The following is a 26,462-nucleotide window of genomic DNA, read 5'->3' as shown; positions in this document are numbered from 1 at the left end:
CCCTCGAACTAGAAAATGCACCATGGTGGTGCCTCACAATAGAGAGAGCAATGAAAATGCGTCGAATGATTGACTTGCCTTGTGATAGGGTTTCATTTACCCTAAAATATTTGACCAAGCTTAGGCATTTTTTTGCCTTGCTTTTATTTTTTTTCTCTCTCCTCAACTAATACCCCCATGGGCATTAGAATGCATGATATGTTTTTATTTTGTATCTCATTATCATGTAATTGGTATTTATTAAGTGATAAATTATAACTCAAATAAATATTACTTTTGGAGTAAATAAAAGCATGACCTAATGTATAAATGAAATAATATAAATTTTTAATAAAGTGGTAGTTTATAAATTATTTTAATAGATATTTTTCTCATTTACATTTATTGATAATATGGACTTAAATATAAATGAAATAAAGAAAGATATTTATTAAAGTGATAATTAATAAATCACTTTATTAGATATTTTTCTTATTCACATTTATTGAGAAGTCAGAGATATTATTGCATTTATGAGGGAGTGCATGCCTTGTTTAGGAACCATTTAATGCACATTTAAGGGCCTTTATGATAAAGGATAAGGAGGCTTGACTGTTTTCTCAAGCATGTGCCTTTTTAGAGTTGTTTAGGGCCCTAAAAATAGGCTTTTTGAGTATGCACGACCAAAGGAGATAGAGTTCCATTTTCTTACGACTGTTTTGGGAGAGCATAAATTGTTGGCATGATTGACATAAATGATGCTGATGGAGAATGTTGATGAATCGGTAAAGGACTGTTGGTAATGATATAGTGATGAAGAGATTGAGATTATTGGCTTAATGACTTTGATCAGTTATTTGTGTTGTCATTGATGGCAAACTTTGTGGCAACTATGTTTTTCATGTTTATTTTGTCATCTAAGTTTTTTTGGTCTACCGGAAATGCCTTACCAGTAATGAAGACAATGATCTGCGAATTAGGACCTTAACTAGTAAACGTGGAATTTTTTTGACTGGTTCTGGCGATTGGTGATGAGTCAAGTGTTGAGGTTTGGAACATGTATTTGTATCATTGTAATGCATCTTTGACCAGAACCACATCATGCTTTGATCACCAGAAATCATGTTTAAGATTTCTGTTGTATTTACTGTAGGGTTTAATAACCGGTATTCAATTCTTATAGCCAGTAATGATTTTGAGTTCGGTGGTGTATTACATTATGTTAATAAGTTGGTGATGACGTGGCTGAAATCATGTGAAGTTTTTGAATGATGTTTTGGCGCGATCAAAGAGCGAATTTCTTGGGAATGTGTGAAGTGCTTAGCGGAATGAACTAAGGTTTTGAAAGTGTATCAGATTGAGGTGCGGTGATCATTCAATGACTGTAATTAATTTGTAATTGATTGTAATGATCCATTTGTTGATCTGTAATGAGTTGTAAATATCCATGATGATCTATGTTGTAAGTCTTAGGGTTTTGTAACCAATTAAGTTGTAAAGGTTATTTAGGTCGGTAGAGTTGACGTTTGTTGTGTCAATGAATTGAGTAAAGAGTGTGAATCCGAACCAGTTCAGTTGCACCGCCAAGTTCAAATTCTAATTTCTTGCCTAGTGAAAATTCTAGAAAACCTGTCTTTGCATGTCGTTAGATGCAGTCTCCATTGTTAGAAAAATTAATTGAATTTATTTATAAAATTATCTACATCAAATTTTAATAAACAACAATTAATCTTATGTTGTATTCCATGAGTTAAATTTGACACATCCACATTTGAGAAAAATTTCTAAAATATGCCACCAACTATTAGAATTTTTGACATCAATAACTCCTATTGTACAATCATTACATTAATACCTAAGACCACTAATATAATGTTGAATACTCACCTATAATGGGCATTGTCTATGTAGCAAACTAAAATGCAATGCAATTATGTCCTTATGCATCCCATGCAGGACACTGTCTATGCAACAAACTAAAACACAATGTATTCTTATGCATCCCATGCAATATTCAATGGCTTATGTCCATGCTCTTATTGTCATCTGTCATCTTGCCTTGTCATCTTGTATACTTCTTCTATCAGTACCTTGAGGGGACCAAAGAATATAAAATATAAATAATCTTATGAAATAAATGTTTAGTTAATATAGCCTTTTTCTCTCCTTTATTTCTGCCTACACAAGGCAAAACCTCTTCAATGCCCGCGGGATTGCGAGAGAGTTATTAAATTATAATAATTTAATATCTCTCTGACAAATCTTGCAAGGGCTAGAGAGCTATGCAATTTTGCCCCACCAATTTGTGGAAGAACAATTAATTATTAATATTTAATAATTGTTTTTTATGTAAGTGCCGTTGAATCGGGGTAGCTCCCTATATTGATTTGAAATAAAATGTTTACATCCAACCATGATGGTATTGATCCAATTTTCTATTACATTAATTCAATCAAATTGAGAAGTGGAAAAAATGTCCATGTAAATGCTAACACAATTAACAAAGGGAACCATGTCTATTCTATCCATTCCATCTCTAAAGATTTCCGAAGCTTTTGCCACCTTCAACTTCTTGCCGACAACTATGGCATCAAAGGCTTTAGTAATGTACCCTTCCTTAGGGTTGTTCTTGATCTTAGTGATAGCATTGATAATCTCCCTTTGATACTCTCCCCTTACATTCTATGAGCCATCTTTAAAGCACAATAATGAAACCCAATAGCTTGTACAACATTGGTGAAAAATGCTTCCAACAGAATGTTGTCTTGTTGTGCCCATCACTACAGCCAAGAGCCAATGACCTGCTTATTAGCTTCGATAATATGCTCCTCCTCCACATTAAAGAGTCACCTTAATTGTTGCTCCAAGTCCTCATCAGGACGAGCATTTCAACTTAAAAAATTTCTTCCCACCATTGAACATAGTCCGAATCCTTTCAAGACCACCCGCAGACAATATTGCTCCAACCAACCGCTCATCTGTGATAAGGAACAAAAACTTTGTTGCACCTTTATACAAAATCACAAAATTATTAAAATGATCTTGAACCCCCTTAAAGATTCCTTTCATAATGGTGTCTATCCCTTTCTGCTCAATTGTATGTTCCTTGTGATTTAACTTCTAGTGAAGTCAGGACTAATTTGTCAAATGAATTTCTTCTCCGTCTTTCAATCTTTACTCTTCTTAAAATTTACGATTAACAACTCATAAGCATTAAGTATATTTGTAACTTTAAATTTAGTCAATCTTCAGTCACGATTCCAAGTGCCTCGATTTGGCAACCCCTGTATGCTAAAAACACTCCCTTGCCAATGTATAACCTTAGAAAGGTCGCCAATGATAACAAAAGCCATTGGGAATTCTAACGTAGTTCCCCCCTGTTTTTTTTCTTTTTTTTTCCTTGAGGCTAGGTCGTAGATTCTATTTTTCCATCTTCTGCATGCCCTCGTGGGCCCTCTTGAGAACCATCCCCGACTTGATATCCCAATAAAGTTATGGACGCATGTAGAGTATTGTCCGATCAGCTAAATGATGTAGATGTATGTAAAGTGCTCGACTATAGAAGAATATAGTCCTAATAGTCCTATTGGACTTGACGTCTAATCAATACCCCTTGCCTCGTTATTCACCTTGCATATTAAATCTGCCCACATATCCTTTGAGTAGTAAACTATCTCGGGCATACCCAGTTCCACACCTCTATTGGCCAGCATATCTGCTACGTCGTGATGGAAACATTGCCTAAATTCCCCATGCTCTGCCAGTTTTTTTAATACATATCTTTAATTTCCAATTCTGTATTTGCTTCTTACATACCACATTGATGCATATTCCGAGAACAATCAAACACAGAGACAAATCAACACACTAGAACATTGCAAACTTGAGCGCTGAAAATCCAAGGCTCATGTGTTGTATTTATAACCAAGTGGATACTAAATGCAATATACACTGTAGCTCAGAATTGGTTGGATCATTAATAGCTAGCAGGTAAGGGAAAGAGATATTGACGACAATAGATGACTGTAAGCGGCAAGCGACTGCGCGTGAATAAACTGAATGCCTAGAAACTTCTGTTGGTCTGTGACGACAATGGCATATGATTAATTTATCTCTAACATATTTGTGAGTCTCCTCCTATGTCAACATCCTGAATACCCTTTTCTGAACATAACCAAATCCCTCTTGCCAATCCTTCCAATTGGGCTTCATTGTTGGTGGCTATTCCAATATTTCTAGATAAAGCCCATATCATCTCCCCTATCTATCATTTCTAATGATGCATCCATCGCCAACCAGACTCAGATTGCCCTTCGCAGCGCCATCAAAGATTACTTTCTACCTTCCTACCTCAGGAGCTACCCACTTAGCTGTCTTTCTATCCTTTGTTTTGTTGGTAATATTACCCTTAATTTCCTTTATATTTCTCCATTTTTCCTAAATCTCTGTCCCAACTTGTGAACTTTGATTGTTTTTACCATTTCCTTTGGCATTAACAACTTCACATATTGCTTCCTCTATTTTATTGGTGATTTCTTTAGCATCTAATTTTTTATCATAGAATATTGTGCAATTCCTTTCTTTCCATAGATGCTAGATTAACAAAGATGGGGCGACAATCCAAATCTCTTTCTGAATTCAATACGACATGGATGACCAACTCGCTAAGAACCTATACAATTCGTTGTGCCTCAGGACAACCATCCTAGTGAGTATTGCGGCCAATCCCAACAAGCCAAAGCGTTGGGACAACCGAGCAAAATATGATCAACCGATTCTTCATTTTCATAGCATAACACACATTTGTACGACCCAACTATCTGCAAACACATCAATCTATCACCTATCAAAATTCATTTATGTAACAACGTCCACAAAAATGCCCCAACCTTGGGTAAAGTGGATTTGTGCCAACAAATCTTTTTTTAACCACATAGTGGATTCCCTGTATGAATTTTGGATCTCATATCCCATTTTAACAATGTATTCGCTTGACATAGCCCTACACCATATTATTTCATTCTCTTTCTTTGTTAGCATTGTCCTTCTGTCTTGTAGTACTCAATTTAATGAATCAACTATCTGCTTAGGGAATGACATGAGAGAAAAGTCTACCATCCTGTACTCTTCTCCAATAGTTTGTTTGGACCTTTTGACATATTCTAATTGTTTTCTCAATTTCATCAGCACAATTTGCAATTTTTGTCAGAGGTATGTTGTCATTCCACGAATCGTACTAGATGTCTGCTTTTTTACCACTTCCAATTTTCCAAGATAGATGATTTGTGACAATTCTTCTGCTTTCCGAAAGGAATTTCTAGATTGCTGATCCACCGCTGGAAACTGGCTAATGTGATAATTCTACTAGAATCATAATTATCTAAAAAGTTTTTTTGAAAAATACAACATCGTAGCCTCTTTGGATTTCTGTACATCTTCCAACTGAGTTTGGTCGCACGTGCTAAATTTTGATAATCCATCTTTCTCATTCTAGCACCGCCACCAAGTTTTGGAAGACAAGCCTTGTTCCAAATTATTAGAGGTATTTTCCTATCTTCCTTTGCCCTATCTCATAAAAATATTTCTATTCAACACTTTTTGAGTCAATCTGAAATATGACATTACATATATTGGTGTGACAGAAAGAATAGCCTTAATCATTAGGATTCTTCCCAAAAGGGAGAGCCATTTACTTCCAATCCAGTTTCTTATTTATACATTTGCTTAATGTGTCCTCCTAATGTGAAGATTTACACACTCTTGAGATAAGAGGTGCCCCCAGGTTTATTGTTGGACATTCAAAAATTGTAAAAACTGAATTTTTTTTCTTAGGATATCCTTTTTAGTGTTGAATAAATAAATCTCTGATTTTTCCTTATTTAATGTTTGTCTGAATGGATATGAGCATTTGTCCAGTATTTCTCTAATGATGTCAACTTCATTTGGGCTTCCCTCACCAAAAAGGGCTGTATCATCAACAAACTATGCATGTGTGATAGGATCAATTCCTTTGGCAACATAGATTGCTTTCCATAGATTATGATCCATGAGTTTCCTGAAGTGTTGTCCCATTTCTTTGACCATGATAACAAACAAAAACGGGAACAAAGGGTCACCTTGCCTCAAACCATTTGTAGCACTCAAAAATTCACACAACGAGCTATTGATAACAATCGAGAATGTAGGAGTGGATATACAGCTGGAGATTTTTCTTATCCATTTGTCATTGAATCCAAATTTACTCATGACAGGCAATAGGAAGTCCCAATGTACTCGATCATAAGCCTTCTCACATCAAGCTTGATCATCATTCCTTTCCTCTTTTTGATTTGACGCTATGTAATAGTTTTGATTCCATAAATGTATTGTCAGTGATTTCCCTCCTTGGAGTAAAACCATTATGTTCTTCCGATATGTTCTTCCCCATTATGTCTATTTTCCAAGGCATTAGCAATGATTTTGTATATTGTGTTGCATAAGGAAAAGGGTCTATAATCTGTGAAGGATTTACAATCTGACTTCTTTAGAATTAAAACAATAGCTATATTGATAATGTCTTTAATAAACTTCGTGCTTCTCTTGATGTCTTCCACTAGCTTCCAAACATCATCTCCTAAAAAGGACCATCATAGCTGATAAAATTTAGCTGTTAAGCCATCTAGTCTCAGCACTCTGTCAAGATTTAATTGGAATGCTGTAGCCTTCACTTCTTCTTTAGAGAAAGGATGGTTAATCACCCTATTATCCTCCTTGTTGATAATCTCAGGAATGTAGTCCATAATTAAGTTTACTTTTGTGTTATCACTCGGGGCCCGTTTTGCCAAGAGCGCATGTAAGAAATTTATTGCCTCCCTTTGTTGTGCGTCTTTGTCTGTAATGGTTGTTCCATCTGCAGTGATAATAAAATCCACCCGATTCATATTTCTCCTTGCTCGAGTTGTAGCATGAAAATGCTTGGTGTTCACATTACCCTCGTAAAGCCAGTGCTTACGTGCTTTATCTCATTATTAAAGTTCTTCTCTAGCCAATAGTTTGGCGTGTCTTCCTTTTAGCTCCTTCTCCTTGATATAATTTCATGGGAACATTCCATTTATTATGACTTTCTCAGTTAGTATTTCCAGCTCAATCTCCACTTTTGCTTTCTCTGTGAATATATTTTTGAAGCTTTCATTATTCCACACCTTTACTCTGCTTTTAATAAAAGATATTTTTTGATAAATCGGAAATGAGTGGTGCCAGGCTGTACATCTCCCCGTTTCCAGATATGTTTGTAAATCCTTCCCTCTAATTGGTCCATGTAAAGGTACAATTTTTGGGTGCACAATCTACCATCTTTGCGTTGTCCACAAATGATAAAAATCTCCCAATTTTTTCACTAATATCCAAAATCGCATTGAAGTGTCCCTCCATAATAACTCTATTATTATTGATGTCGGTTAAATTGGAGCAAACTCTATTCCAAACCTCTAGCTTGTCCTCCATCCTTACAGGTCCATAAATATTAAATATGGATAATTCTATATTTGCCATCCCGCTTCTAACAATGCCTAAAATCCAATTTTGCTGAGATTCTATGATCCTGATTTCTACACTATTATTTGTCCATATTATACCTAATCCTCCAGCCGTACCTTGCGCATCTATAAAGAAACCTAACCAACCTTTACAATGTTTCATGCATTTATCCTCTTCTATGACACTAATTTTTGTTTCTTTTATAAGTATTATTTTTGATTCGATATTGCCAATGTGACGGTCGACCAATATGACAGTCGACTAAGCATGGCTTGTTAGGGGCGACTAAGCATGGCTTGTTAGGGCCCCTAGGCACTTGATGTTCCACATGGTGATCTTCATTCCTTTCCAAGGGAGGGGCTTTCTCTGTATTTTATTATAATTTTTTTAACATTTTGTAATTCTTTTTTGAAGAACCTTCCTCCTTTTGGTTGTTCGATTTTTTTCCTTTGCCTTTCTTTGTGGTGGTCAAAGATTTGGCAAAAAAATGACTAATTCAGAATGGTCAAAGCTGCTGGTTTATGATGAAGATGCAAAATGTTAAAGTTGTCTCAAACCACTGGAGGTGAAGATGTGTTACCGATATAGTGTGCTCTACCGGTTAACAGAAGAAGAAAGTTCTACCGGCAAAGGGATGTACCGGTATGAGTGTGCTGGACTGACTGTGTGTTGGTGGGCCACATCTTGATCGTTGTGATGCCAAGTGGAGAAGAGGTGGCAAACATGTTGTGGTCGGTGAAGCCCCATTGACAGGGTCGTTGAAACAAATAATCGCCATTAATGAAACAACCACAAATCACAGGACTGTATCTGACCGTTGCAGCTTGAGGAAGAAACAATGACAGAGGAATATTAGGGAGTAGTTGGCGCATGGATCAATGCAAAGAAAATCCGATTCAGGAAGACCTCGAAAAGGAAACAACTGAAACGTTTTGCGTATCGACGGATTTCAAGGCAAAAGATATTATTTGAGATTGCTATTTTTAGCAAATATGGACTGGAGAATAGAAACTGTGTACAGATACATCTTTGAAGGACAAGTGATCAATCCAAGACAGGCTGGATTGGATCTCATGAAGATTGTGTCGAGAAGAGGAAACCCTAACCACTCCAAAGTTTGAATTGCTTTCTGGCGGGAAATCATGGATAAAAAGTGTAGAGCTCGAATCAGAGGAGGTGGTTGATACTGTGGAGAAGAGGAAGAGAAAATAGAGAGAGTTATTAGAAGAGAAGAACTGCCAACCTCAAAAAGCGTTGCAGTGTATGTGAGCAAGCATACCGGTGAGAGGATTCTATCGGCATAACTATAGTCTTGCATTTGAGCCTAACCGACAAGGTGTGGCAGAGCATGCAACATCCAAGTGTGACACAGTGTGTTGAGAGACTGTGAGAGAGAGAGAGATAAAGATAACAAAGGTTGAGAATCAGAGACAATAATCTCACAACCGGTAGTGTGAGATTCAGTGGAGGAGAAAAGACTGTCAACTGACAGTGAGTTATTTGATCAAAGAGTTGAGAATTCATTTGCAACAAGAAGCCTTAATTGTATTCAAACAGTATTTCAATATACATCGCCAAGTTGAAGCTTGGTGCAGGGGTTGGTGCCCTAAATCTTTGTAAGTCAGTATTTTTCCTGTGAGGCTGGATTGGACCAGTAGTCTCCAACAACTTTTCTCACCGAGGTTTTTCCCACATTGGCTTTTCCTCGTAAATCTGGTGTTGTGAGTTTTATTTGTGTGAATGATCTCTTTGGCTTTCTATCTTGTTCTACTGGTATGATTGTTTAGCGGTAAGAGAATAACTGACATTCTGAAGTTTATTTTGAAAGTCAAAAAGGTTAGAAACCACTGATTCACCCCCCTCTTAGTGGCATTCTGTGTTCAACATTTGGATGTCATCATGTAGTTCCTTAAGTCCGCTTGCCATATACGAGCCTCATTCATTTCATTTGTATCTTATGTGTTTGTTTTGCAAGATTGTTTCTGCTTTGCTAAATGCTTATGCATTTTGAAAATTTAATATTGTATTATTTTACTATTGATAGTGTAAAGATTATAAATTGCATACAAAGATGGTTGAATAAACTTGCAAGAATCATGCTATAAACTTGCAAGAATCATGTTAGGAGTAAAAAGAATAATGTCCAATAATCTAATTAATAAAAACCCTAATTTATCCTAAAAATATGTGATAAACTATAAAAAAATCTTAAAAGAGCTCCAACTTTTGGTTAGAGCCTATATTAAATTCCCCTCAAATTAGGAATTGTAGATTCTTCTCCATTCTAATCTTTTTTTTTTTTTTTAAAGTTATGTAGAAATGTAGTAGATTAATCGTGATTGCAATTATCTGTAGAGCGAAAAATTGAATTCATTATTATTTTCTGATTATACATATTGATTTAGGTAATTAAATTTAGAGTATATTATATATTATATAAATTATAATATTATAATATATTAATTATATAGTCTATCTCAATTATTTATAATATTACATTATTTTAATATTATTTATTTGATAGATTTGTTAAATTATAATTATTTAATTTAAAATAAATATATAATTTAATACTATATTATGTACATATATAATCATTTTTTAATTATGTTTATATTAATCTAAATAATTAAATTTATATTATACTCTATATATTACATATTACATATTTTGGCTCCTACTGTCCTTGAGCTCGTCGATCCGCAGGCAACGACCTCTGTTTTTGTTGAGGGTTGAAAGAATCAAAGCAACCCTTTCCATGTTTGCTGCGATTTTTGCAAGACACACGTGGCTAGAGAAAACCCTAAACTGTACCTGTGTTGAGATCAACTGATCCTACTGCTACTTTGTCCTCAGGCGGCATGCAAGCCTGCACAATGGGTGATTCAGAGATTTGGCTAGCTAACGACCCTGTTGAATTTCATATTTCAGATTTATACATTGAGGCATTGTCTTCTAAGATTGGGAGTCGTTCTCTTCTTATTTGTTGCATGAGTAAGTGACCTCCGATGGATAAGATTGTTAACTGGATGAAGGTTACGTGGAGCAACTTGGCTACACCCCACATTGACCCTCTTGATTTTGGCTTTTTCTACTTCGTTTTGCTTGCATGGAGGACTGTATTTATGTGAAGCAGAATGAGCCCTGGTTCTATGGTCAGGCATTTCATTTCCTCCTAGTCTCTTTTCTTTGATCCCGCTACTGTTGTGATCACTTCCATTTCCATTTGGATTATATTGTACAATCTTCTTTTGATCATCCCGGATCCGAGGCTGATTAAGATTATGATTGAGCAGATTGGCTCCTCTGTGAAGCTGGATTTAGATTCAGTGGCTCCTCATTGCATATATACTAGGGTTTGTACCATCATTGACATCTCTAAGCTGGTGCAACATTTAGTTTTGATCCATTCTTCTCATGGTACCTGACCCAATACTTTAAATACAGTTATAAACAAAATAAATATTTTTTTTATCTCATGGGATTAGGTCCCACTCCTAATACATGAACAAATAAAAGAATAAAGACCGCTTCAGACCCATGAATGGGGAGCACATAGAATAATGAACTAGCTGACGAATCCTAAAGAGGGCTAAAAAAACAAAAGAGCATTCAACATAGAGAAAACATCAAATAAATAGAATTGTTATAACTATGAGGACTATAAGACCAACTACCATGAAGGATCTCCTCAACTAGCCGATTTGCCCATCCCCTTCCTCTTGCTCCTAGTGAGGAGGGCATCCATGGTCCATTGAGTTCTATCATCAATCTCATTGTGGCCTTCAATACGGAGCTTCTCAACTTCAGATTTGCATCCTTTCTTCCTTTTGATAGGGATGTTTGGTTTTGAGATGACACTATCAGTTTAGGAGATAGTACATTTTGTTACAAGAACCACATCATCTAAATCCAAATAATCAACAAACTCATCGTCTAAATCCTTCATAAAGGGGTAAGAGCCCTTAGAGTCAAACCCATTACCAACCACCTCAACAAGCTGATTAGTACCATGAGAGTCTTCATTTGTTGGGAGGGGGGTGACACAATGAGAACTTTTATGGGATGAGAGGAGGGCAACACCCAAGGAGAGGCAACAATAGCTCTAATAGTAGGGTTAGGATCCTCAATAGAAACCAGAAATTTCCCATATTTATGCCAATTGAAGTCTAGATTAGGATTGTCAGGCTTCTTGATCCACTTTTTGAGGTTGAACTTCCTTGGAGCAATGGATTTGGAGAAAGAGCCTTCAAAGTTTATTTATTTATTCTAGGATTATTTTAGTTGCTAAAGAGTAATTTTATTTTAATTTAATATCTAATAATTGTTTATTTAATCAAAATATAAAGTAATTAAATTTATTTGTTGTTATTAAATTTTTAGTCTATGAAATCTACATTTAATAGGAAAAATTAATTTGATGTGGAAAAAAAGAGGAAAGTGAAGAATGCAATTTTTTTTTTCACTAAACATAGAGAAGATGAATGAAGCAAAGGAGTATCAAATATCTACTAAGCCTTGTTGCTAGAAAGAATTGCAAAGGAATTTTTAGAGAAAAGAGTAGAGTGATCCAAGAAGACCTAAATTCTTAGAGGTTCAACTCCTACCACAAGTTTGAACAAAATCTCCATCATCCCAAGAACATATAAGTAGAAGAAGACCCTTGAGTTGGATGCCAGAATCCTTAAATATTTTCGTTTAGACTTAGAGAACACAACGTCTATATCAAATGGCTCAACATATAGCTATTAAGGGAAAGAGGAATAGAATTGGTGTAAGAAGAAATGGGGCAAAAAAGTCAAAATAAAAATACTACAAAGAGTTTCTTCTTTGATCAAGTCTAACTCACTAGATAAAAAGAGAAGAGATTATCAATGGGGGATTATTCCTAATAGATGAGATCGAGTTTTACCTAACAAATTGTGAACTAGATTTCAATCCTCTTTCTCATCCTCTAAAGGAAACCCCGACGTAAACTAGACTATACATTTTTCCATAAAACTATTAGGACTACAAAATATTAACAAATATTAGAATCTCATTTGTTTCTTTCCTTGGGAATAACCAAAAATATAGAAGTTAGAGAAGTTGGTATATATGTTAGGATTTTTGTTTCTTTATATCTAGAGAATTTGCCTCCAAAAATTATTCCAAGACAAATGTTGGCAATTGGACCTAAAAAATTGAGATGGAAATAGTCTCATTGAAATGCAAGAGATGCCACTTGTTAGGGAAAATTATGAAAAATTGTAGGAAAAAAAAAAAATTCTTGAGAAAGACAATCCTATTGTAGTTGTTGAGGTGGAAAAATAAAAGGAAACCAAGGATTTGTAAGAATCCGACCCATCCACTTTTTATTTGGTTTTGGAATTAATTAGAATTTTAGAGGAACTAAGGGATTGCATATAACCTTTGGAAGAAAGAGATATTTTAGACTCTAGTCATTATTTTGAAGGTGATTAGTTGAAGAGATCTCATGCAGGATGAGTTAAACATTATAATAAATAGGTTGGTCAATCAAACTACTTCAATAATCAAGAAACTGAGTGTAGAGAACAAAAGTAAAGGAAGAGGAAATCCAACAAGGAAAGACTAGAAATGGTTGGGATGGAAAATGGATAAATAAAATTGAGATCATTAGAGAAGGGAATCATACTTCTAAGTGAGTCATTAGAGTTGTCACTTGGGATTTTATGGGTTTAAATGCCCTTTCCAAGAGGTGTCTTCTAGTTCTCACTTGGGATTTTATGGGTTTAAATGCCCTTTCCAAGAGATGTCTGCTTAAGTATGAACTCAAGTCTTCTATAGAAGATTTAATTCTTAGCCCAAGAGACAAAACAAAGAACTAAAGATTCATTAAAAAATGGAGATAAGGGAAAGACTATTTTGAGGACGGTATGGGTGCATTTGAAGGGTTGACAATCTTGTGGAACCCCATCACTATGGAGTAGAGTGCATCCTCTAGAATCAACACTGGTAGGATTCTAAAATTAAACATTATAATTATTATTTATAGGCATGTGAAATATTTGATAATTTGGCTCATTGCAAATGTATCTATATTATTTATATTTATTGTTTAGTTATATATTTATTTTATATTATAATTATATTTATTATTATATATCATATTCTATATAATATTCATCATTTAATTGATATAAGATATATTTTAAATATAATATTATTTAAATTTATCAACATATACATCATACACAACGTTGGATGAGAGGTATAAATATTTCAAATGTTTGTACCTAATACAAAGTGAATAAATAATCTACTAATGCTACTTTGACACCAAGAAACACAACTATTCTCATTGACCCCAAACATTTTACTCTGGAGTGGAAAAATAATATACTAAATGTGGTTGAAAACATAATGTAATTTTATTTGAATATGAGATTTAAAATTTGACTGATTAGTGCATTTAACAAATATTCTCCAATCCCTTTTGGGATTAAAGATATATTATAATTTATTTTTTGATGAGTAAATAGCTGGGTAGGGCCAACTCCCATTGTATTGATAGTTTCAAAATTTACATAAGATCTGTTCACGGGTCCAAAATAGAGAGTCCCCAGACATCCTATCATTCTACTGTAGTAAACATCATACTACTAGATTACCTATCTTCTATGCGATGATATAATGCAACCTTCATAGAAGAGAAAACCTACAAAAATTCCCCTCCCCATATATCTTCTAACCCATATACATATTTAAAATGGGTCTACAATAATGACACCTAGTATATCTAAATCTAAATACATGGACCAAAATATGCATATAAACCCAATGTAATAGGACCCCTCTATCCTTCTTCTTCCATTTCTTCTTCTTCACCCGTCTTTGCTTCTTCATTCTTGTCTCTCAGGGTTTGTTGCTCCATCATAGCACAAGACACAATAGGGTATTCAAGGCTGTATGCAGAATGGATCGATTCTCTTTTCTTCATCAAGAAGTCCCTTAGGCATTCCTCCAACCACACCTCATCATATGTTGATGCCTCTATGCTTTTTGTCTCCATCTAGGACCCATAATCATCATCTATCAAATCCTCCTCCCTCATATATGCACTAACCCAACCATCCTCCTTACTTTCAATAATTTTGGCTAGGCTTTGCAGAAATATAATGCTTCTTCTCATAACCTCCCAATGCTTGTCAAATTCCTCAGTCTGTAATGTTTTGAAAAGTGGGAATCTTTTGATATCATTGTTCCCATTGCTCACCATGTAGTAATTCCGGGGTATGGGAATTGTTAAATTCCTAGATACATTATCTAGAGCCCCATCTATTTCATCCAAAAATCATGCTTAAATAGGGTTTGACATAGCTTTTTCGCCTTACCCTTTTTGAGTCCAACAAATCTAGAAGTACAACAAGAAACATTGTTGTAATGTCAGAATTAACTCTGTAACAGTGGTATGCTCTCAAAAACTCATCACCTAGCACCAACTTCACTGCATGTAGTAGTAAATGATGCCTCGTCTTCATAATCAAGACTAGCCGTTTGTTTGTTACTTCGCCTATGAATGCCATTTGTCTCTTCGTGGATCTTAACAATAATGGTGTGTCCATAATGTATTGCCGATGCTCACCAAGATAACTGATAGAGAAGAAAATTCCTAACTACCAGTCAATTTCACCTTATATAAGTCCACAATCATTTTTTCATAATTTTCATATTAAATTTAATTAAGTGCCAGAGGTTTCTTGAAACATATGGTAACTCCTCATAACATGCCATGATTAATCCTCTTAAGTTTCATATGTGTTGTCAAAGAGTCCTTATCGTTGCTTGAGTTGCATTATACCTTATGGAATCATAATTAGAGCTATCATTTCTTAATGTGACATGTATCTTAACTGTGATAGATGTCCCATTCAAACATATGAACCGATGCAATACTTCTACTCATAGCCAACTTCATATTTATAAGCTTAAATTGAATTTCGAAGCCTCCTTTGCCAACTCATCTGCCATGTCATTACCTTCTCTATATAGATGACTAATTTTGAAGTCTTTAAAACCGTCAATCAACCTTTTAATTGACACTAACCACTTGCTTAGTTTCTAATTAGGTGTTTGGTTATGTCTTATAGCATTAATGGTAATGAGAGAATCTCTTTCTAGATGATTTTTTTTCTGCTCCAATCTCTCTACCTAGTTCCATACCTTTAAGAGCAACCTTGAATTCTACCAAATTGTTGGTTGTAATTCCTATAGATTTATCTCTTTCTATAATGACAAATCCAAATTCATTCTGAGCTACACATCCTATACCACTTGGGCCAGGCTTTCCCTTAGAGGCACTATCAAAATTGATTTTGACCCACTTAGGCTATGGTGTCTCCCATTTCACATTTTGATGGGCTTTTGGTAGATTGCTTATATTATTTCCCAACAAAGGAGGAATTATCAGGCCTTTGAAAAGTTTAATCATTTTCTCATCCCAATTTGTATAGCCAATTCCTTTTAAGGTTTTGTTCCTAGCAGCCAAATTTGTTAGTTCAATAATTACAACCTCCATTTTCTTTATCAGATTATCTCTTGTCATTGATTGATATTTGAATATCATTTAGTTACATTCCTTCCATAATTCTCACACAACTGATGAAGGGATCACATGCCATCGACTACCAAACACACTTTTTTCTTTCCATTTTGGCCACATACCAATTCAATCCTTTAGTTTGGATGGTTCTAGAGGGCCTTGCAGATTGAGTTTTGAAATAAAGTGTTTCCAACAATCTTCTGAATAATAGCATGATAGTAAAATGTGATCATCATCTTTATTCTTGTATTTACTATATGTACATCTATCAGGAATAGGGATGCCAAGTTTTATCAATCTATCTTGGGTCAAATTCCTATTTTGTATGGCCATCCATGAAAAAACCCTCAATTTAGGTAGGCAATGCTTTCCCCACAGTAAGTCCTTTGGCCATTGTTTGTCCTCCATAGCAACTTTTTTCACTTTATAACCAATCTTATCCTTAAATACTCTCCATCCATTGATGCACACCATCTTATGATATCATCTTGCTTTGAGACATTAATGAATTTGTTCTTCAAAATTTCCTTTAACTTGTATTTTTGAACTTGAGGAGCATTCAATCCATCTAGTGACTTCCATTCCCACTTTGTAATATTATTATTCATAGAAATATACCCAAATTCGTTGATTATTCTTCCCCATACATTAGTTGTTTCCCTCCTAATGTCTTCCAAATCCTATAGTTTCCATAATTCTTGGTGCCCATCCAATGAATCATCCCAGAATAATGCCTTTTATCCATTTTTGACATCCCAAGTGATATGTTTGGTAATAATGTCTCTGCTATCAAGGATAAAGTTCCATATGACATAACCTTTTGAAGGGTTTCTCATGGTGAGGATTTTGATGGATTCCTCAAAGTCCAAATATTTATTTCTTAAAATTCGAGCCCATTTTGAGTTGCCTTGATACATGCTGTAGACAAGTTTGGCACCCATTGCAACATTCACGATATTGAGTTGTTTAATGTCAACACCTCTTGCCTCTTGAAGCATGCATAACTTTTCCCATGAAATCAAAGAGAACTTCTGAGTGTCATTGGTCCCATTCCCATTTTTTTCTCAATATCCTAATTAGACTCTCTACCACTATCCTAAGGATCTTTAGGCATGACATAGAGTATACGAGAACAACAAATAAGACTTCTTTGATCATTAGAATTCTTCTAGTTGAGGTTAGCCATTTTCATTTCCACAACTCTGTCTTCTTCTTACATCCACTGATGAGATCTTCCTACTAGCATTTCTTATTTATTCCTATAAATAGTGGCATCCCCAAGAATTTCCTTGAAAATCTTGTTGTCTTTAATCCAAGGATAGAAACTATCTCTCTTTGAAGGCTGGGTTAGGTATCGAGAAAGAATACCTCCGACTTCCTTCAATTGATATTCTATCCTAAAGCAATGTTGTAATCATCCAATAGTTTCCTCATGGACCTAACTTCACACCTAGAGGCCTTCCCAAATGAAATTGTGTCATCAACGAATTGTTGGTGTGTGACTAGATCCATTCCGCCTGTAATAATAATACCCTACCATTGACCCTCTAGCCTGTACTGTGTGATAGCTCTACCAAGGGCTTTTGCAATAATAATAAAGAGAAAAGGTGACAGAGGATCACCTTGTTTGATCCCTCTGGTTAAATTAAAAAAACCATGAGAGATACCATTAACTAGTACTGAGAACTATGGGGATCTAATACATCTTCCAACCCATTCAACCCACCCATCTCCAAATCCAATCTTACTTAAAATCATAAAAAGGAGTTGTCTATCTACAAAATAATTTACTTTTAGGATGTCCAGCTTGACTATCATGTTAGGAGTCCTTAATTTTCTGGCTAAGTGAATTGCTTAATGAGCCACATTGAATCCCTACACAATTGATCTTCTTGGAGAAAAGCCACTTTGTTATTCTCAAATCCCTTGATTGATAACAGTTTCTAGCCTATTAGCTAGTACCTTGGTAATGGTTTTATAAGCCATATTGCATAGTTCTATTGGTCAATAGTCATTCATGCTTTGAGATTGTTTCTTTCTGGGCACCAATGCAATGAAGGTATGATTCATTGCCCCAAGCATGGTTGTTTTCCTTCTGGACTCTTCTATCAATTTCCAAAGGTCTTCTTGCAATATATCCTAGAAGAATTGGAAAAACTTAGCAGGGAACCCATCTGTGCTTGGTGCTTTGTCAGGCTTGTATTGGAAAGTGGCAATTCTGAATTCTTCCAAAGAGACAAGTTTGGATAATTCCAAATTATCTGCCTCACTAATCAAGGAAGGTATTATGTTTAAGAACCTATCCCTTTCAACATTGTGGTTTGGAGTGTCTTGGTGCATAATGGACTGAAAGTACCTTACTGCTTCTTGGTTTTTGTCGGGTCCATGGTTTGTGTCATTGAGCCATCTTCCCTTTCTATTTCTACATTTCTTTTTCTACTTTGATTAATATTAGTAGTCTTGTGAAAGAATTTAGTTTTTTTGTCTCCTTTCTTTTAACATATTTCTCAAAATTTTTGTCTCTAGTAGGTTTCTTCTCTTGCCAATATTTCAATCAATTGGGCCTTAAGTTCTCTTTCTTTTTCAAATTCTATCAATGTCATACCATTCATGATGACTATCTCATTGAGCCTTTGAAGTTCCTCTATTTTTTCTTTTTCCTCAAATATGTTTTTGAAATGTTCCTTGTTTCATTCCTTTAACCTATGTTTAATGTGAGAAATATTTTTACTGAGAAGGTACAATTTAGAGTGATAACCGATTCTGATCTCATTCTACCAAATTTTCATCAAATCTGGTATGGCAAGATCCTTGAGCCATATGTTTTCAAATTTAAACAGAGAGCCAATCTTCCTATCATCAGGGTTAATGGTAAGTAGCATTGGATAGTGATCTGAGCTAGTATATGGAAGAATGACATCCTCAAAGGAGTCTGTGGTGTCATCCCATTTCCTAAATAACATAAATCGGTCCAATTTCTATGAAATGTTGGTGAATCCCTCACTTAAATTGGTCTAGGTGAATATTCCATTATTGGTTGGAATATCCTTGAGATGGTTTTCATCAACAAAACTTTGGAAGTCCATTTGTACCCTTGACAAATTTTACAGTCCCCCCTGTTTTTTTGAATTGTCAAGAGTGGCATTAAAGTATCCTCCTACTACAATTGTTTCACCATCCTGCTGCTTTAGCCAATTGGTAATATTATTCCACAATTATCTTTTGTCTATGGTAGAGATGGGGCCCCATATACATTAATAACTATAAAAGATGTATTATGATTAAGATGTTTGCATTTGATAGCCATCCAATTTTGATTCTCTAAAATCATATTGAATTCAATGGTTAGTGGATTCCATAAAATACCCAATCCTCCAGAAGTCTCATCCAACTCCACAAAAAACCCCTTCCACTATCTCCAAATTTTTAGTCTTTTCTGGTATTCCTCCTTGCTCCATTTACTTTCCTGAATTAGGAAGATTTCTACTTTGCTAGAATCAATTTGATGCCAAATTAGGTGCCACTTTCTAGGGGCATTTAAGCCCCTAACATTCCATGTAATGAGTTTCATGCTTCCTCGAGAAGGGATATCTCCTTCTCTTTTCTTAGTTTCCTTTTACCCCTAGCACTCCTTACCATTTATAGTCTTTCCTTATTGGACTTCTGCCCCCTTTGTTTTTTTCTTTCTATGTTTGGTTTCTTTATATTAGATTGTGTTTGTTCTATGCTTCACTCTGCCGATATGCTTGTCTAAGCATCCTTATAGCATCTTTCAGACTAAGATTCTAAATCATCAGTGATTGGTTCTACCTCCCCTTGTTTTGTCTCAAATTTATCAATTTTCAGTTCATTCCCTGCATCCTTTTCATTTATATCCATTATGGGGATTCCTTCTTCTACATTGATGTCCTCAGGTATTGAGAGGGGGACCTGAGGCAAATCCATATCCATAGTTATATTTGGTCTTTGAGAGTCTTCCAAGTCTTGAATACTATACTCAATTCCTTCTTCATCCTCCTTCTTTGGGACAAGTTATTTATTTTCTGCTATTTCCTCATACCCAGTCATGAAGTCTTTTGTTATCTAAACCCCACCATGATCGTTTCCTTCATTGATCAAGTGTTGATCCTCCATTTCCTGATAAGCTTTGATACCACACATTTATTTCACACTAATAACTTGGGTGAAATCTGGATCCCGTTATCTTCTTTGGTAAAGAATTCCGCCAACATGTCCTCGTCTCTACTCTTCTTTGTATTCTTATTATTACCTTTAGTTCTTACATATTCTATTGGGCCATGAAATAATTTCTGATTAAACTAATTGGCTCTATTAAGCTCAACCGCCCCATTGCAATCTAGTGTGCCATGATCCTTAGATTTGCATTTAGGGCATAGAACTAGAAGATCTTCCCTTTCCACATTTTGTGTTCAAATTCCTTCCTCATTATGTAATTCAATTTCAGATGGTAATCTTTATTGAGGGGCCAGTCCTATACACATTCTGGCATATGAACCCCAAACCCTATCTTCTATTGTTTGGTCCATAGATCTCAAATCTCCCAAACCCTTTCCAATATCTTTGAGTATCTCATTGCCCCAATACTCCATGGGAATGTTATATAATCTAATCTTGATTGAACCTTCCTCCACCTTGTGTTTCCATGGATTGAAATGCAGACGCCATTCAATCAAATGCATTCCAGTGTTTTCTAAATAATGTGGACCACTATTTAAAGCTTTCTCCTTTTCTGATAAGTTAGTGAATTCCTACCAAAAAGAAACCAGTGGGAAAAGACTTTACACATGTCCGGAGACCTCATTTTTGATGGCACTAATTTTCAATACTTCCTATTTTCTTCTGCTCTCTGCCCCATTTGATGAAAATGCCTACATCATTAAGCCTTCAAGCCTTCCCCTATTTTGTTTAATTTTATTTTCATGAATTAGAAAGTGACTTGATCCAACAGTGATGGAAGACATATCAATTGTATTCGTGTCGTGGCATTAGTCTTGATATTTCTTCCTTCCCATGGTTTGTTGGTTCTGAGTCCATTCTCCTTCCCTAGTGCTATCTTTCCTTTGCTTCGCTAGTTATCAAAGGAGTCTTCTTTATTTGTTTTGATTTTCCTGGACCACCCATTCCTTCCTCTTTTAAACCCTTGTTTATTGAGGATTTTCGATAATATATTTTTTCACCCACAGAATGGTTGCTGCCTTTGGGAGGCGTTATTGAAAAACCCCCTTAATGAATTTTGCCATTGTTTTTAAATCCACGGAGGATCCCTCCTGCTCTGAATTTGGTTTAGCCTTTGAAAACCTCCATTGATGAATTTTGGCTTATTTTTGTTTATGGCATTTTTATTCTGAATTGGCCAATTCTCCTTGTTATCCATCTGATACCTGCCCCACTGTATAATTTCTTCTCAACTAATGTCTAGATGTTGATCATCCAATCTTTTGGCCAGTACACATTTGTCAACCCATTGCCCTCCTTTGTAAACCCATTGGGGTTTATGATTCCCCTGCCATCCTTGGTTTTGGTTATCCATATTTACCTTGGCTTGATTACAAATTTCTTCCATGGGAATTTTCTAACCCACCTCATCGCTTCATCTGCAATGTCTGTTTTCTCCATGACATCGATGCTCCTGCCACTCACCATTGCTGGGAGTCAGGTTTCATCCCTGCTCTTCACCGAAAATCTGCTCCTCTTTGCTCCTACGAATCCGCTCCTCCCTACTCCAATGCTCCATAATATATTTTTTTAAAATTATAATTATAATATAATAAAGATATATTATAAATAATATATAACTCTATTTAAGAATATTAAATCTTTAAATTTAAAATTTCCTGTCCATCATAGATTCACAATTCACCCATGCTAATTCAAGAATTACTTAGAAAGTTAAAAACTTAATAGTAAGTTGCGTTTTATTTTTGTTTGATATGTTAATAGTTATAATTTTCGAAGTAGCACAAGGTGATTTCTATATTGTCATTTTAGAGAATAAGATGAGCTCTAAATATTTATTAAAATTGAGGAGAATAAGAGATTTTATTATATTATGAAAAAACATTTGGTCATATTATCAATAGGACAAAGTTTAAAATTTTCTTTTGAATTTTTAGTATATGAAACAAAATTAACTCTACAAATATCTTTTTTGTATTGATACATATTAATAAAAATTATCATAATTAAAAAGAATAAGCAATTTACATTTATGTCAATGAACCTACTTAATAGTGACAAGAAATATAAATTCCCACAAGAAAGAATAAAGCAACAAAATTTACCTATAAACATGCTTTAAAAGAAAAAAGTTATTATTTGTTAAACTATAACTTCTCTTAATAATGTTGAAATAATAAGGTCCTCACATAATTTGAATTAAAAATATTAATTCTTAAATTTAAATTTCCTTTCTATCATAGATTCACAATTCACCCACATCAATCTAATAGTTATCTAAAAAGTTAAAAACTTAGTAGTGAATTTTAAAAGGAGAAGCTAATTCCAACATTGCCACTTCAAATAATAAAAGGTAGATGCTGGTACTATTGATTTTGATTAAGATGGAAGATAATGTTCAAGCATTGACAACAAATCCTTTGTGAAGGAATTTCCACAACACTTTTTTCTATGTGAAAAAAATCATGAAACCAATGAAGTGGTTATAGGTATCTTTGAAGATAGATTGAAAAGATTTATTATATCATCTTGTATTGATATAGATATTGCGATAGATATCTCAAATCAAATCATTCCCTCTCAAAGACAACACCTTGATATAGTAAATACTCAAAACTTTCCTTCCTTAATTATTTGTTTAACAATAAGAGGGACTTCTTAAAGGTTATCTAAAAATAGATGCTATTATCTTAGCTTATTAGACTATACATTATTACGGTATACTCTTGAAACAAACATTATGAAATATTATAATCACTGCCAATTAAAGATTCCTTGATAGAATTTTTGTAAAAATATAAATCTTATAATAAGGATTGGAGGGTGGGTTTTGGGTTTATTCATCTATCTCCTTTTGTGTCCTTGTTAAGGGATCTAAAAATGGCTTTCCTCTTCCTTTTAGGGTATTCATCAAGGGAATTATTTGTCTCCCTACTTGTTCGGAAGATGTATAATATATCTTAACAATAAGACTTCTTTACATGGTGTGAAACTTCTTCTATAGATAATGAACTACCAAAATCATCAAGAATTTTTAGATGATACTATGAGTTTTTCTTCCCTTTCTTTATTAAAATTTAGGAGAACAAAAGATATTTTATTAGATTATGTTCAAGCTTTTGGTCATCTTTTCAATACCACAAAATCTATAATTTTTCTTATTAGTTTTTAGGATATGGGATAAGATTTTTTTACAAATATCTTTTATTTAAAGAAGGCTGATGTTTCTGAATTCATTATTTTCATTCAAACAACTGAAGAAAGCATACAAATAAAAAACATAATATACTTAAAATTTATATATATTTGTAATAATACAGTACATGTTAATTATAATTATAGTAATTAAAAAATAATAATTTACAATATTTTTTGACATATATAAATATTCATCACACTAAATAGCAATAAGAAATATAATTTCTCAATAGAAAGAATAAGTGAACAAACTTTACCTATAAGCTTGTTAAGTTCATGAAACTTCCACAGTCCATAGTGATTTGTTTTTATTTCTTCTGGATTTGACCGTGTAGCTTTTTGATGTTGCCAACATTTCGGATCAAACACCATGATCCATCATCAGGGCAAGAGAGAAAGTGAGAGACAACGATTCTGATCTCCTGCTCTCTCTCACTTTCTCTCTTGTCCTGATGATAGATCATGGTGTATATTATGTCAAATTGATATGAAGATGAAATAATATATTGAAAATATAGAAATAAAAAATGTTGTAATATACATAAATTTTGTATTCATCTCATAATGAGAAGAATATTTATTTATAAAGGTCATGCTTTACATAACTTGATTGATAAGGTAATGAACAATTTTCATAGTAATTAAATTTGAGAGCAAGATGGTTCATTCACCTTTAACCTCAAAGTTGGAATAGCAAAGAGATGCACTTTTTTTGGAATGGTGATTCCAAAAGATTCTTTCATGTCTAACTCTCCTTCACATTTCCAATTTAAGTAGTGAACAAGGTATCCTAATGCAATCTCCATATTGGCAATGGCCATGGAAGCACCAGGACAACTTCTCCTTCCTGCTCCAAAAGGAATCATGCTTAATTCTGGATCTCTTATTATATCAAAATTTTTATCCATAAATCTCTCAGGCCTAAATTCAAAGGGATTTTCCCATACTTTTGGATCTCTTCCTATTGCCCAAGCATTAATAATAAGCCTTGTTTTTGTTGGTATGAAGTAGTCGTGATGAGGTCCTTCTACAAGACAATCTTCTGTAGATTCATGAGGGATGAGCAAAGGGCCTATTGGATACAATCTCGATGTCTCTTTCACCACACAATGTAAGTATTCCATTCTTACAATATGAAAAGATGTTATTTTCTCATCTTTTTTAACTATAAAATCAATTTCTCCTTGCAATTTCTTCATCACATGTGGATTTCTCAATAACTCACTCATTGCCCATTCCACTGTAGATGCCGATGACTCAATTGCCGCGAGAAACATATCCTATATACACATAAATAAATCAAAACACATATAATCAATACAAAGTAATGCGACCACTACACGATCATATAATAAAAATTAGTACTTACCATAAGGATAGCCTTCTTTTCTTCTACTGTGATTTCCATGTCCACAAGCACGTCAACCAGGTCATTCTGCCGCTCCTCCTCCTCCTCCTCCCCCTCCTCGCCGCGCCTCCCTTTGCGCTCCACATGTTCATCTATTATTTTGTCAAAGACGGCGTCCAACCGCTGGTGGACATTTTTCGTGCGTCGCCTCAGCCCCTGCAAGTCCAGCAGCTCCAAACAAGGAATGAAATCGCCAATGTTGACAGCACCCATCAACTCATTACCTTCCCAAACCAGTTCCTCAAACGTTGTACCGCCAGAGAGGCGGTCGGCATTTGTCCTCCCCGTCAATATTCGCCACATCAAGTCGGAGGTATAGCAGGCAACGCTGTGGCTCACATCTACGCCCTTTCTGCCTTGCTCACTCTTCTCCCAGATCGATCGGACCATCGCCAACGCCTCTTCCTCCCGCACACCTTTGAAGGAATCGATTCTCTGGGCACTCAGGAGCTCCATCATGCAAATCTTTCTTATATTTCGCCAATAAGCACCGTAGGGTGCAAACACGATGTCCTTGCGATTGTAAAACAGGTATTTTCCAGCTACAGTAGACGGCCTGCTGGCAAAATTCAAGTCATGGGTTTTCAGAAACTGCTTGGCCGCCTGAGAAGAAGACGCAACCACAACGGGAACAGAACCCATCTTCACCAACATGATTGGCCCATGTTTCTCAGCCAGCCTCTGCAGACCGCGGTGAGGAAGAGCTCCCAACTGATGGAGGTTTCCTATGATGGGCAGCGCAAATGGTCCTGGCAAACATAATCTCTCATTGTTTTTTCTCGCCCATCCTAATAGAAACGACAGCAAGACAGTAAACAAAAAGATTGCAAGTCCTATTGCAGAAACACTCATATTGAGATCCATGATCAAGGAAACCCAGAAAGGGAGACTGCTGCTTTACTTTGCTGGGGAGGGAAGACTTTATATAAAAGATCTGCTGCTACTTGTGCCCTCAATTATTAGGGCATGGCATGTTTGCCATGTGAATCTTTCTGTTCCACACGCAGTTGAGATAGACGGATGAAAATAAACACACTGTCATTGTATTATCGACTCATGAAAATGATACACGTTTTGTATTTTTTATTCTTAAACATGGTCTCACCACTTATTCTTGAAGATGATATGAAATTGTGGGTCTAGTCGGGACGAGGTCCTTCCACAACAGAATATAAAAGAAATGAAAAATTGTTATTTTTCGCATTTTTTTTTCATCTATGAAATCAATATCCTCCTCTGTGCTACGCTTCTCCTTGTTATTATTTTGCTGAAAACGACGTCCAGCAGCTTTCCACATATTTAACTCTTTATTTACTTCCATGCGTTTTAATTGCTGCATGTTAAATGATTACATATTTTCAATTTGATATTTCATATTACACTAGTGGTGCAAATGGATGGATGGAGTGAAAATAAAAATGCTGCCATTTTTTCCATTTCATTTTAATATTGAAGATAAGACTTCCCCATTTTGCAAGGTGAAACAACCACTTTGCCACGTGAAACGGTCGGCCATCTTTTATACTTTTTATTGTTCTCACTTTGCATTCATCATGGTGTTAAATAGCAATTAGTTATTGTACTTGACAATCAATCAGCATT

The 26,462-nt window shown here is 35.0% G+C and overlaps 1 protein-coding gene across 1 annotated transcript; it reads right to left on the bottom strand.

Moving 5' to 3' along the window:
* Window positions 1-23,997: 23,997 nt before the first annotated feature.
* LOC131039156 (cytochrome P450 750A1-like) lies at window positions 23,998-25,749 on the bottom strand. Its single transcript, XM_057971825.2, has 2 exons — window positions 24,822-25,749; window positions 23,998-24,732 (listed from the first exon to the last, which is right to left on the bottom strand). Exons 1-2 carry the CDS (start codon window positions 25,722-25,724, stop codon window positions 24,094-24,096), a joined length of 1,542 nt encoding a protein of 513 aa, XP_057827808.2. The 5' UTR covers window positions 25,725-25,749; the 3' UTR covers window positions 23,998-24,093.
* Window positions 25,750-26,462: the final 713 nt, after the last annotated feature.

This window comes from Cryptomeria japonica, chromosome 10 (assembly GCF_030272615.1).
Source record: "Cryptomeria japonica chromosome 10, Sugi_1.0, whole genome shotgun sequence".
Classification (NCBI taxonomy): Eukaryota; Viridiplantae; Streptophyta; class Pinopsida; order Cupressales; family Cupressaceae; genus Cryptomeria; species Cryptomeria japonica.
Note: the sequence above shows the minus strand (reverse complement) of the source record. Positions and strands in the feature narration are given on the sequence as shown.